General features: G+C 36.6%; 1 protein-coding gene across 1 annotated transcript in view; it reads left to right on the forward strand.

The window, feature by feature from the left end:
• The window catches only part of CEP128 (centrosomal protein 128), a 176,746-nt gene extending 167,807 nt beyond the window's left edge, over positions 1-8,939 (forward strand). The window contains exon 24 of the mRNA XM_015811933.1: positions 8,146-8,939. Within this exon, the coding sequence (XP_015667419.1) occupies positions 8,146-8,252 (107 nt within the window). The 3' untranslated portion in view covers positions 8,253-8,939. The remainder of the gene's footprint in view (positions 1-8,145) is intronic.
• Positions 8,940-15,228: the final 6,289 nt, after the last annotated feature.

Genomic DNA, 15,228 nt, shown 5'->3' on the forward strand with positions numbered 1-15,228 from the left:
TTTTTCCTTGAAGAGATTTCGCTTCTCGTCCAAAATGTTTCTTTAGTTTTGACTGAATGGTGGAAAATGTCCACTCCACTGAATGTTCTCCACCATTCAGTCAGAACTGAAGAAGCTTCTTGGATGAGAAATGAAATATCTTCAAGGAAAAACAAAGAATGTCCAGTTACCTTTTGAAAAAGTACCTTTGGGACAACCATGATCTGAATAACTGAGAAAATCCATGGACCTCTGGAAACATTTATAAAATTCTGCATCTTGCTTATATGGTATTATTTTTAATGCTAAACTATTGTTAACATTATAATAATGAAGGTTAATGAATGTAAGGATCTTGCTTTTACTATCTAACTGTGATTATAGACTTTCAGTCCTGTGCTGGCCACTACTTACATCCTTCATATTATGGAATATGCTACCACTGGAGAATTCGAAGATGCCTTAACTTTTTTTATTTAGGGAGACTTCCTTTTTCAATTATGTTTAAATGACTGTTGCATTCAAGACATATGTACACACACAGACACACACAGACACACACACACACACACACACACACTCATATATTCAAGAAGAGTAAGAAAAAATACCCCTCATTCACAAACTGCAAAATGCAGAAAGAGAGAGAGATGTTAATTTGAGAGTCTTTGCTCAGATTCATAGTTATGACAGGACAATGAAAACTTAATACATCCCCTGGTCCACAGTATTGTGTCTTTGCTTTTTGTGTATCTTTGTATGCCAGAATTTAATCTTTATACTCACTACAGGGTATATTTTATATTCATACCCGTCTATTTAAAACATTATTATGGGAGCTAGCCTGACTAAATCATTTTGTAGAAAAGAAGTTTATCTGACAGCATAATTTAGACAAGAAGGTGCTCATCAGAGACTTAATTTACAGAGGCAGATTTATTTTCAGCTGCCACTTAACAAAGTCTGCCAAAAGGAAAAAGAATGAGCCACTGCCTCTTATCTAGGCGTTGATCTTAAGGAACTATTTATAATGACCACTCGACTTTCCTTTAGTTTTAGATTACAAACCGATTAGCATCTGCAGATGCTTTGCATTACTGTTGTAAATGTATCTCTTTCCTGTTTGTATAGTTTTTATCTTTTCAGTGAATTGACAAGCCTTTTCCCAGAAGCCATTTTATTCCAAGACTTACTCTATTGTGTACACGTAAATCCTCAACGTACAACCACAATTGAGCCCCAAATTTGTGTTGCTAAGCAAGACATTTGTTAAGTGAGTTTTGCCCCATTTCACGACCTTTTTTGTCATGTTTGTTGAGTGAAACGTTGCAGTTGTTAAGTTATTAACACAGCTGTTAAATGAATCTGGCTTCCCCATTGACTTTATTTGTCAGAAGGTCGCAAAAGAGGATCACTTGACCCCCCCGGGACACTGCAACCGTCATAAATATGAATCAGTTGCTAAGTGTCTGAATTTTCATTGCGTCACCATGTGGATGCTGCAATGGTGTGAAAAATGGTCATAAGTCACTTTTTTCAGTGTCGTTGTTAACGTTGAACGATCACTAAGTCAACTGTTGTAAGCCGAGGACTACCTGTATACATGTAGTTATAACCTGAGACCTAGACAACCTGCATCTAAGCCCTTCAAAATCTTTGTAAAGCAAAGTAGCAGCAACTGGGCTCACAGCATTCAAGTTATGCTGCTTATTCGCAGCACACTTTACTTATTTTATTTTGAATCCTGCCTTTGTTATTTTTACAAGTAACTCAATATGGCCAGCATATCCTACATACTTCTATTTTCCCCACAACAATCCTGTGAGGTGAGTTGATCTGAGAGAGAATGTGACTGGCCCAAAGTCAGCTAGATGTCTTTCAGGGCTGAGGTGGAACTAGAACTCATGATCTCCCACTTTCTAGCCTAATGCCTTAACCACTAGACCAGGGGTCTGCAACCTTGACAACTTTAAGACTAGTGGACTTCAGCGCCCAGAATTCCTCAGCCAGCATAGCTGGCTGAGCATAGCCAGCATAGCTGGCTGAGAAATTCTGGGCACTGAAGTCCACAAGTCTTAAAGTTGTCAAGGTTGCAGACCCCTACACTAGACCAAACTGGCTCTCTAATAGAAATTACTACTAATATAAGTACTAATTATACAGAACATTCTGAGCATTTTCCATACATTATCTCAGTAATCACTTCCAGCTGTGTTGCAGCAGATTTGGAGTGTGTTCTAGAGGAAGTGGATCCATACAGAACGGGCTGCATTTGTTGTTCTTGATTGCTTGCATGAATGAACTGAAGTCTTTCCTGTTGCTCACAGTTATATTCCATAGGACCTTGTCCATCATTTCACCTAATCTATTCAGAAAATCCTAGAAAGTTTCCAAAAACCCAAATTAAAATTATATTTAATACATTAAATTGAAAAGCTAACATTTATGTCCTTATGCTGATGGTACTGCAGCAGATGTGTGCCAAATTTACTCTACTGCGGGAAGATGGGAGTGAGGGACGAAAGATGGTTACTAGCATGTTGTCCCTTGCTAGTAAAAAAAAACCCTCCATGGTATTATTTTATGAGTAAACAAGGTAATAGATCATACAATCATGCCAAAGGTCCCAAGTACAGGAAGAGTAAGAAAAAATACTGTTTAAACCTCTGGAGACATAGTCAGAGTACATCATAAGAAGCTTGATCCAGGTAGAACTGTATAAGGCAGCTTCCTAAACAGGGCAGAAGTACTGCAATAGAGTTTGTAAGCCAGTGAATTAGCTGCTTGAGTAACCCCATTTTTTCTCAGTCAACCCAACCATGAAACTCACAGCTGGAACATGCTATGATTATTATGAATAACTATAAAGTGGGAAATGCTTTTTGTCCCACATTATATGATATTTGTGCACCAATCTCTCCAAATTGTGACTCCAATGGCCATGCTGTAGCATTCACGTGAATAAGGAACCTGGCTGGGAAGAATCCCTGTAGAATATGAGCAGTTGACTTTGCCCTTTTTCAAAGAATGTTAGAATGCCTACTAATTACTTGAAAATAAATTCTAAGACAGGGGTCTTCAAACTTGGCCCTTTTATGACTTGTGGACTTCAACTCCCAGAATTCCTCAGCCAATGTGTCTGGCTGAGGAATTCTGGGAATTGAAGTCCACAAGTCATAAAAGGGCCAAGTTTGAAGACCCCTGTTCTAAGAGCTCAGGCAAAGAAACCATTATTCTGAATTGTTACCAGAAGCATCATTTGATAGCTTTCAGATGTCCTGTTTTATGCTTATCAAAGGTAGCATTTAGTCATAGATAACCCTTCTTTCCCCTAACTGTTCATTAGCTAAAACAACGGGTTCCAAAGGTTAATACTGTACTACATTAAGAGGATTTCCTTTTAATATGTTGTAAGTATATTTCTTTTTGATTTTATCATTCTCCTTCAGGTTCTTGTATTAGTGGAAACATAAACAGGATTTGGTATTCCATCTGGATGTTAATATTCATAAATCAGATTTTATTTCCTATCTGCTGATAATGTGCAATGTTTAGTGGCCTTTCTTCACAATGCTGTTGAATTATTGACTTTCCATTACAATAATAGGCAATTTTCAAATTATTTATGGTAAATAGAGAATGGAAAGGAGTGGAGGGTAATTAGGGCATTCATTTTTGTAGGGAAGCTGGCTTAACTTCTGCTATTTAACATAATATTCCCCAATTCCCCAATATGAATTTAGCACCCATCTGCAATGCTTTAAACGGGGGTCCCCAACCTGTGGGCCACAGCCGGGACTGATCCATGGCCTGTTGGCCATCGAGCCGTGGGAATGGCTGGCGACTGCGGACATGTGTGCATGAACCCTACTCACTCGCGATAGTGCCGCTGTGCAGGTGCTAGCGGCCCCATTTGTGCATGTGCATGGGTGCTAGTGCCACCACTGTGCGCGCACCCATTTTCCACGTGTGTGCATGTGCATTTCCCTGCTCCTCCCTTTTCCTCTGGGCTGCCAACTGGGAAAGGTTGGGGAGCTCTGCTTTACAGCACTTACCAGGTTCCTAGTCAAATGTAGAGACTAACCATTTGGGGGTTTCCGGATGGGGCTCCCAATCATGTACTACCCATATCTGATCTTGGTTAGCCTTTCAAGATTGCTGAGTCTCAGCTATGAATTTCTATTTGGCTGAGCTACTATTGCTAAAAATTGACAGTTTCCCCACAAGTGCAGGGGGAAAAGAAAATCCTGATCCCCACATGTGCCTTGCCCTTCCTTACACTTTGATTTATTCTCTCCCCATAATGCCAAGCTTGAGTAATTCCCAACATACAGCTTCTCTCCAGTACAATTCCCTATCATAGCAAAGTGGACTAGCAGGTGGGGCTTTTAAACTTCACTGTTGCATACTTTTTTTTAAGCAGGCTTATCAGTTGCTTTAACAACTGATCATGTATCATGTCTATTCAACATATATGTACACTAACATGCACAGATAATATAAGTAGACATACAGTTGACTTAGGAACAGATTTCTTTCTTGGTGGTGGTGTAATGTCTCAGTCATAGTCAGTCTCCAGATAATGTATAAAATAGCTAATTACTGGCAGTAGTAATATGATTGAAAACCAGGAAGTGCTTTAAGACAATCCACTTGTGTACTCTTGCTTAGAATTATAAGGATGGACTGGGGCTGCTATGGTTATTGGCTACCTGCTCCAGTATTATGATAGAATGGAGAAGACGAGGCGGTGCACAGAATAAAACATTGAAAGCTTTTAATATTATCAGTCAAAATATATAGAGCAACAATCCTCCATTTCTTCTTTAACAAATAGGCTTTCCTTTTCAAAAAAAAAAAAGAGGAAATTTAGTATCATGTATCACTAATAGAAGACTATGGGTTTTTAATTTATTAAATTTAATTTATATGAGTTTGGAAATAATTAGGGTTAATAAATATTTGTAAAAGCCTAAGCTTTTTTAGATGTAATACATCTCTAACTAGTGAGCACACTACCTTTTGAATGTTGAATTAGAGAAAATCTTGGTTGATGTAGTTCTTTTTATAGGGGGCAAATTTGAGGTTTCTCTTTCTGTAAGTGAGTGAGTATTCTCAGATTATTAAATTGTTGAAGTACCACTAATGTACCAAACCACTCCATTTTTCTAGTTTGATTTATTTTCTTTTGAGTTGAACACAATCCCTTTTCAGTACTCAGTATTGTATTGTCCATGTACTTGCAGGAGCTGGGCATTATCTCCATAATGGACAATTCTATTATTATCAAGCGGCTAAGACTTCATAGATTACCAAGCAATAGTAATAAAAATCCATGGCTGTTTCACATACATAATTCAATCCATGTTTTATTACATGGGAGATAAAATAGCAATATTTTACAGCCAGTGTAAACAGATTATGAGAAACATTCTTTACATAGACTGTTTTATAGAAGATAATTCCTCTCAGTATACAGTATTTTTTTTCTCTTCAGGGTTATTTCTTCCAGATTTATAATCCTATGCTCAGTCAATGGATTTACACTTGAATAGTGACATATCTGGTTACCCAATTAGTTCTAGAGTTCAAATATCTAACCAACTATTAATTTGATAGGAAAGTGGTTGCAAGGACATGTTGGCTTTTTCATACTTTATTGCTGCTTGGCAAAATGATAGCATCATATAAGTGCATGACAATGCCTTGAAGCTCTATCAGTCATTATGCTGATAATTGCATCTTTATTACAAATTCTGTTAAGGTTATTATGAGCTGACCATTGTGCTAACTCCTATTGAACTGAATAAATATCTTCAAATGTTTTTCCCTTATTGAGAACTGGTGGAAGTTTTAGCTGTATTTTTTAAACTAAAATTCCTTTCCACTTTTTCAAACTTATTTTTTATTCAGCTTTTAGGAAAGGAAAATGGATTTCGCTAAGAATAGGGAAATTCATTGAACCTATGTTTGGAAACTGTTTTGTTCATTACGTATCCACATTTCTAAGTCCTGTAGCAGATTTAAGTCTTAGTTGGGTTTAAAAACTGATTTAACCTTTACACAACAAATATGGTTAATTACTCTATTTACTACATATTTTCCAAAGGACATAGTAAAACCAAATGGTTATATCTATACATATATAACAGAAAAGCACCCGGAAGCCAGAATTGATTAGTGCTCCATTGACTGTGTTCATTATGCATTTATGGATGATAGCTATAAAAAACTGCAAAAATGCAAAGTAGATAGATAACTTACTTTTTTTGCCATGTGTAATTCAGTTGGCTTTCATTCTACAATTGACCCAACTACATATTGTTTCTTTCTATATCTGCTTCTATGTACAAAAAAGCATGAGGTTGTCATTACTCAATTACAGCTGAGGTGGGATTCCTGCTCTTCAGAGTTATTATCTTTTCATCTGTAGTAATTTACACCTCATTAAGAAAGCCTAAATTAAGTTAGTTACTTTGTAGGCAACCTTAGTTTTATAGGGAGGTGAAGCCCATATTCTATAGCTGTTTGTACTTGGGCGAGGGATCAAGGAAATGGAAATTGATTTGCTAATTTGTCTAATATGATGTAAAATTTGGTAAATTTGAAGAGTTAGGGGAAAACCTTTAAGGAATGCGAAGCCCCATAATAATACCTTTCCTCTGAACAGGTTTTCAAAGCTGTGTATGAACCAGTAACAGATGCAGCTTGATTTCCTATAGGACATTTTGTTTCATTATCGTAACTCTTTGAAATAGGAACCAAGTAACCCTATCAGCCAGCCAACCTGGAGCAATCATGTTGTCCCTAGATATTCTCATGCCCACTCTTTGGAAAGCTTGATGTGAAAGTTACTATCAACAGATTTTCTTTAAATTCCAAAGCTGTCACCCTTTTATAGGGTACAAGCAACCCCCACGGAGAATTCTTTTTACTAAAATTAAAACATAAATCTATCAAGCCTATCAATATAAAATGATCTCACCTGGACAACAGTATTCTCTTCAACAGGAAGCTGCTATAGGATCTCAAATATCATTTCAGTGTATATATCAGGGTAGAGATTTAGAGTGGTGATTTCAATTTTACAAAACATCTTTCTATTAATAGCCCACAGTGTCAGGCTTGGATGACAAGGTGGTCAGTCAATTCCTGTCGCAACTAATAGATCAACCTTCCATTAATGCAAAAAAAAAAAAGTAGACTTAATTGAATGGAAACTACTGTGCTAAACCTTATGCAGATTAATTGTCTTTAATTGGGCAAATATTGCATTGATATTTCAGTTGATTGTAAACTACCAGGAATCCTTGGTTGATAAAGCTTTATATAAAAAGAATAAATAATTACTTGTTAACATAATAAGGCGAAATCCCCTTTTCTGATTTTTGCAATAATTAAGGATTTCAAATATCATAAACAGAAATGTGATTAAGCAACAGTGTATTTAGTAGTGCATCAATAAAACCCTAACCATTAATAAAAATCAAATCAAAAGTGAGTACTTAAAAAATGTTTAGCAGCAGTCTAGATGTTAAGAGTTGGGAACCCTAATAGTATCAAGGCCACTCAAATCAGTGATAATTTGATAGCAGTTTTAGATTAACTGTAGCTAATAAGACCTTATCCTTTTTAATATATTAGTCTGAAAAGGTGCTACCATAGGCTAACATCACTCTTCTCCTGCAATGTCTCAGATTATTATTTCTGTCACCTTTGAGAACAGAAATCTTACATAAAATGGCCTCTAGATATAATCTCTTCCAGAAACGTCATGGCTGAGCTATAAGTTGGTTTAGGGCTTTCAAGATTGTAAATAGTAAGAACTATGCTGTGAAACAAATCAAGATTTGGTATAGTTCCATTCATTTAAATAAGATTCTATAGTGTAGGGGTGTCAAACTGCCGGCCCACTGGCTGGTTGCATCATACGTAAGCCTACCTCTGGCAATGCAAAAAAACTCGCAATACATTGCAACACGTCACGTGATGCAGCAAGTTTGACACCTGTGCTATAGTGTAACTCCAGGGATAATGTAACTCAAATAGGATACTTAACATTGCCTGGATGACATTGTTTGGGGTTTTTTCATTTAAAGATGTTGTATTCTTTTTTCTTTTGTTATTTTTTAGTGAATGATGACTTTCTTTTGCTTTTTTTTGTAGCATTTACCAAAAGTAGTGTTCCTTCGGATTTAAATTCGGCTAAAAGACATACCAAGAGCAGGGCTGTGAACAGGATGAAGCTATTGACAGAAAAGGACAAGCTTTAAAGCAAGAAGATGGTAGACAAATTCACTGCAGAAAATTCAGCTCTGCATCTTTAGTTTTTGGCTGCAGCTCCAATCAAGTGTAGCTATATTTCGGAAAGCATTTGGGGAGCCCTAGTTCAAGAATTGCCAAATATTGTTATCATTCCAATTATTATTTAAAACAAGACAAGTTAAATTTGAAGATATACCATATGTTGTAAAATGCCAGATTGCCTGGTATTCTTTTTGGTTTCCTTCCACCAGTTCTCTAGCAGTCTTTTCTGAATATATTTTATTGAAAAAAAGAGAAATAATGTATGTGTCCATAGACACACCTGCACACATGCTGACACAGAAACTGTTTATGCTTTAACTTCAAAGACTTAACAGTATTTTGATTGAATAGTATCCATACAATAAAATATAAATACGTTTTGTGATAATCGGGAAATGCTAAATAAAAATGGTTTAGTCTATGTATACATGTTCTATAATATTAAGAAATGTGCATACATAATAGTATTTTACAACAAAAGATGCCTCAAACATATTATGCAATGATTACATTATCATGATTAATAATAGACATAGTTTATTTCTGAAACAATGAACTGAATTTCCTCCACCTGATCCAAGCTAACAGAAAAATATCGCCTAATCCAAAATTGGAGGAACTCTTTGTAATAAACTGTTTTTGTCAGTAAGCCCAAGAATAATTTTGTTTCTAAAAATTAAAACATCTTAATAATGTAATGAAATATTTTGGTGCTATTTGTTAGAAGAGTTTAGAGTTATACTATTTAATTTTACATTATAGATCTCCTGGAGACTACTTATAAGTTAATAAACAAATTGGGAACTTTTGACAGGAGAGGTATTTTTATATGGTTATTTAGCCTTTTCAAACAAGTATTTCCCGTAATCATAGCATTTTTACTCTTGTTTCATCCAGTTATTGAAAAGTTAATGGAGATGTACATTTTTTGGCTATATATTATGAACTGGTTTAATTCAACTCTTTCCTTTTTTGTCATTTTAATAAAGTCCAAAAGTATTCTTTCTCTTTCCCTTCATCAGCCACAATTATTATTATACTACAGAATTAGCCATATTGGACCTAATACTCACTAACAGAGATGAAACGATAGAAGGTGTTGAAGTCACAGGAACCTTGGGGGGGAGTGATCATGCAGTATTGGAATTCAACATTATGCAAGCACAAGCAATAGAACACAGCTTGGGAAGGATTCCATGGATGAAAATCCTCAAGTGGAAAACAACTCAAGAAGCTTGGGAAATTTTGAAAAGCGAGATTATAAAAGCCCAGTCTAGCACAATACCAACGAAGATGAAAAATAACAGCTCTCAAAAGAAACCAGCATGGCTGCATAAAGAACTCTCTGATAAATTGAAAGACAAAAAGGGCAAGTATAAAAAGTGGAAAGAGGGGCACATAACTAAGTCAGAATATCAGCAAATAGCCCGAGCCTGCAAAGATGAAGTGAGGAAAGCTAAGGCTCAAAATGAACTAAGACTTGCAACAAAAATAAAAAATAACAAAAAAGCTTCTTTCAACATGTAAAAAACAAGAAAATATTAAGGAAATGATTGGTCCATTAGTGGGAGAAAGTGGCAAGAAGGTGACAAGCAAAAGGAAGAAAGCAGAACTGTTTAACTCATTTTTTGCATCCGTCTTTACACAAAGGGGAAAAATCAGTCCAACCTATAAAAAACAATACTGTAAAAAACAGATTAGAAACACAAGATAGGTAAGAAAATGGTAAGTGAGCACCTGTCCACCCTAGACAAGTTCAAATCACCAGGACCAGATGGGTTACCCCCCCAAGGTTCTGAAGGAACTGACAGATGTGATCTCAGAACCACTGAATTATATTTTTCAAAGATCCTGGAGCACTGGGGAACTACCAGAGGACTGGAAAAGAGCTGATGTAGTTCCCATCTTTAAAAAAGGAAAAAAAATGGATCCAGAAAACTATAGACCTATCAGCCTGACCTCAATACCTTGGAAGATTCTGGAAAAAATAATCAAACAATGAATCAGAGAACACCCAGAGGCAAACAAAGTCATTACCAAAAGCCAACATGGGTTTGTCAAAAACAGATCATGCCAGACAAATCTTATTGCATTTTTTGTCAAGTGACAAAATTAGTGGACCAGAGGAATGCTATGGATATTATTTACTTGGACTTTAGCAAGGCATTTGATATAGTAGATCACAATCTATTACTTGATAAGATAGAAGAATGTGGGTTAGACAGCATCACTACCAGATGGATTAGTAGCTGGCTGACCAGCCGTACTCAGCGTATGCTCCTCAATGGATCTGCATCTACATGGAGGCAAGTGTGTAGTGGGGTGCCCTAGGCCTCTGTTCTAGGCCCAGTGCTCTTCAACATCTTCATCAACGATTTGGATGAGGGGATAGATGGGGAACTCATCAAATTTGCAACCGACAACCAAGCTGGCAGGAATAGCCAACACTCCAGAAGATAGGCTTAAGATACAGGAGGATTTTGACAGACTTGAACACTGGGTGCTATCAAACAAAATGAAATTCAATCATGAAAAAAGTAAGGTTCTACATTTAGGCAAGAAAAACCAAATGCACAGGTACAGTATCGTTGGTACCTTGCTCAATAGTAGCAACTGTGACAGGGACCTTGAAGTCCTAGTGGACAATCACTTAAATATGAGCCAGCAGTGTGCTGCAGCTGCCAAAAAAGCCATCACATGTTAGGCTGCATTAACAGAAGGATAGAATCAAGATCATGTGAATTGTTAATACCACTTTACAATGCCTTGGTAAGGCCATACTTGGAATACTGCATCCAGTTTTGGTCACCACGATGTAAAAAAGATGCTGAGACTCTAGAAAAAGTACAGAGAAGAGCAACAAAGATGATTAGGGGACTGGAGGCTAAAACATATAAGGAACGGTTGCTGGAATTGGGTATGTCTAGTTCAATGAAGAGAAGGACGAGGGGTGACATGATAGTAGAGGTCTTCTAGTCCAGCCCCCTGCTCAAGGAGGAGAACCTATACCATTTCAGAAAAGTGACTGTCTAGTCTCTTCATAAAAAAACTCCGGTGATGGAGCACCCACGATTTCTGAAAGCAAGCTGTTACACTGGTTAATTGTCCTCACTGTTAGAAAGTTTCTCCTTAATTCCAGGTTGTTTGTCTCTCAATTTCCAACCATTGTTTCTTGTCCTGCCCTCTGGTGCTTTGGAGAATACTTTGACCTCCTCTTCTTTGTGGCAGCCCCTCAAATACTGGATTACTGCTATCATGACCTTGATTCTATGCCTCTATTTATACAACCCAGGATTGTATTAGCTTTTTTGGCTGCTGTTGGATACTACTGGCTCATAGTCAAGTGATAATCTGGTAGGACTCCAAGGTCCCTCTCACAGTTACAGGTCTCACCTAATCTGTACTTATACCTTTGATTTTTCCTGCCTAAATGTAAAACTTTGCTTTTCTCGAGATTAAAGTTCATTTTGTTGGATAGGGTCCATATTGTTGGACTCCAATTTCCAATATTCTCAGCTAGAACAGTTATACTAGTTATACATATTCTGGGGGGTCAACAGGTTGAGGTAAACAGTACTCACAGAAAATGTTTCCACTCAACTTTTAACAATCACCCCTTTCCCTAACACCACAAGCCACCACCTACCATTCAAAAAAGTTCCCTAATCTTTTCGGTCATGCTGCAATAGAGCATGGAAATCTGCTCTAAAATAAAGTCTGCTCATAACAGCCCGGTGGCACCAGCCTATGTCTGAATGGTACATAATAAAAATGGCTTACAAAGAAAGACAGAATTTACTGGATATATGAAAAGTTTCTGAGAAATAAAAACAACTGCTTCTCTCTTAAGGATCATTATGAAGGATCCATGTACAGTAATATGCAAATGCTTCATTTGAAATTAGTCTACTTTTCCTGTGGTTGTACTGATTAGCCTGTGTGTTATCTTCCAATCATATAAAAAAAATACTCTAGAATAAGAAAATCATGGAATACATTGTAATTCGAGTGGCAATAGGCATTTAAGACAAAGTAGGAGAAATTATCCCAGGTAAGATGGTGCATTGATGGAGATATTTCTTTATAATTTCCCACTGCAAAATATTTTGTTATGGTCTACAGAGTAAGGCTTTTCTTTTTCCTAAAAGGGGGGGGAGGGGGGGAAGTACTATTTACTTATCTTATTTTGATCCAATGTCTTGCAATAACCCTGCGGTCCTTTTACATATTTTAGACTATTTCTAAAACAAATTAATATTTACATGTTGTAATATAAACATGAAATTTCTAAACATTTCTATAAAATAATAATTTATACAAGAAACAATAGTCTACAATGTCAGAAAAAAAACACAATAATGAGAACTAACCAGAGTTGACTCTGATCTGTACTTGACTGAGGGATTATTTAGGAAATCTGATGCAATAAATTAGACTGGAAACATGGAAAAAATCCCAGAAGATCACTTGTATACCATGCAAGAAAACTGCAAATGTGTGCCTATGTAAGTTGTGAGCCATGGTGGTACAATGGTTAGAATATAGTACTGCAGGCAAACTCTGCCCACAGCCAGCAGTTCAATCCTGACAATCTCAATGTTGACTCAGCCTTACATCCTTCCGAGGTCAGTAAAATGAGGGCTTAGATTGTTGGGGACAAGATGCTGACTCTACAAAACCGCTTAGAGAGCGCTGTAAAGCACCATGGAGTGGTGTATAAGTTTAAGTGCTATTGCTATTAAGTCACTAGGAATCACATTCAAAAGTAATTACCTTTTTCACAGCAAATTTCATAGTTTACAGCAATGGTACAGTTTTCTGCTATAAAAATGGTCCTTTTTCTTTATGCTAGACACCTCAAAGAATCTTAAAAGCTGGGCTCACATACGTCAAGTAAGTAAGTAAATAAGTATATATTTATTTGACTTATTTGCCACTCATCTTGCCTCAAGGCAACTGTTATAAGTACTTATAAAAGCTGTTTAGGGGGTTATATGTTAATAATAAAATTTTGAGTTGGGCCTAGAAGCAAATAGGTAACCAGTGTAGTTCACTACAAATATACATTACAAATGTGCCCCCAGAATTTCATAACATTCAAGAAATAAGTGGCATTCTGCTCCTATTGAAACATGTAGACAATCTTTATTATATTAGACAATTTTTCAGTTTATCTTGCAGAATTTTATTTGTGCTAGAATAAAACTTTGTCCGTCTCTTCCAAGTGGACTTCTGAAGTTAATGAGACATTTCATTAAATGTCTGACTTGAAACATAGTCAAATGACAACAAACATCCTCTCTATTAATACATCAGAAAAATATTGTTTTGAAAAAACATGACTGCAAGATACTGCCCTCTCAATATAATATTTTCTACTATGTCTCTCATCCAGCTAAGCAGTTATCTGTGTTAATGTGGGCTTATAAACCGATCATTCTCAAAATCTAAATTTTGGAACAATTTTTTTGTGTGATTTTTTTCCCTAAGTAGCTACATCCAGAAATTTTGGAAGGTAGAAAGATTACCAAACACGGGGAGACAAGTTTAACATTTTTCTTCCATGTCACACCTAACCAACCTTTGTCTCCAGAATTTCAGTTTTGTGCCAGTTGAAACTTCCTTCCAGGCTAAATAGCAATTTTAGATAGGGATCTTCTGTGGAAAATGAATCTGGGAACAAACTTGCAATTGCTGAGTTATGATTAGCAGAAGGCAGTCATAGCAGGGAGAATCAGCCTGTGGGGTTTTAAAACCAAAATAGCGTTAACTTGTTCCTCCATAATATTGACATGCCAAAAGTAACCAGATAATTATCTTACTTAGATTTGGAGGGGGGACGGAGGAGATCAAGAAGGAAAATATTGAAACAATGCTCAATAAAGGATGCAGTGATGGTGGGAGCAGGGAATAATTTGTACTATGATTTTGGAGTAAATGGTCTTTAACAGCTATTTTTTAAAAATTGGAGAGATTTAAACATCAAAACTGAGTTGTTGCCAATGAAAGGCACTTCTTGCTCCCTCAGGTTTGGACATTGTCTTTTTGTCCAGAAGCCATGCACTTTTGGTTCCTGATGCTCCCTCATTCATCTGGAATAATTTGGGGGACGTAGTGGGGGCAGGAAGCAACAGCAGGGGAGGGAGAGAAGCCTCCTTCCATGAATGGAGCTCTCTTCTATTCATAAAACAGGAGTTAGGCTCCAGGCCAAGGTGCAGATGGATTTGAATAGTAAGTGACCATCCATTTGAAGTATATAACAAATATTTTTGTAGGAAATCTACCAGAATGACAGAAAGGCTTCTTGAAAGCTTTGTATTATGACAGTTGTAAATATTAGGCAGTCTTCCATTTTGCTGCCTACATAGAAAGGCCAAAACTCCAGTTTTTGTCTCTAAAACAATCTTATTTAGAGAATTACTTGCATACTGTATTTGAACTCTGGAACTGCTTCATTGTGTTGTCGGTAATAGGGTGGCCATTCATAAAGATCTCTTCCTTTCTCATAGTTACGTCCTATCTAAAGATGTTTCGCATTGCTCTTTTTCCTATTAACACTGGATTTTCTGGAGTACATTAGAGCATGTGATTTAATCCTATTCCTTTCTGTTACTGCTCTCACGTTTTGTCACTAAAAAATCCTCATGCTGTTCCTGCTCTGGGTGGCTGAGGTTTGGCAAACAAGCTGAAAATACCCCAATGACTCTCATACAATTCATGATGAGATCCATGATTTCTAAGGAATTTTTCTCTTTAACTAACCTCTTTAATACTGCCTTAGAAAAGTCGGTTTATGTGAAAAAATAGAAAATATTTGTAGCTTGGGGTTTAGATTTTGGCAGTGATTTGCTCTCCAAGCTTGTTTCCATTTAGTTCCTGAACATTTCATTATCAGACTAGGTAATATCATCAATCGGTTTATGTATTAAAAGTGACACCATC

This window comes from Protobothrops mucrosquamatus, unplaced genomic scaffold, assembly GCF_001527695.2.
Source record: "Protobothrops mucrosquamatus isolate PMUCROS unplaced genomic scaffold, P.Mucros_1.0 scaffold57, whole genome shotgun sequence".
NCBI classification, from domain to species: Eukaryota; Metazoa; Chordata; class Lepidosauria; order Squamata; family Viperidae; genus Protobothrops; species Protobothrops mucrosquamatus.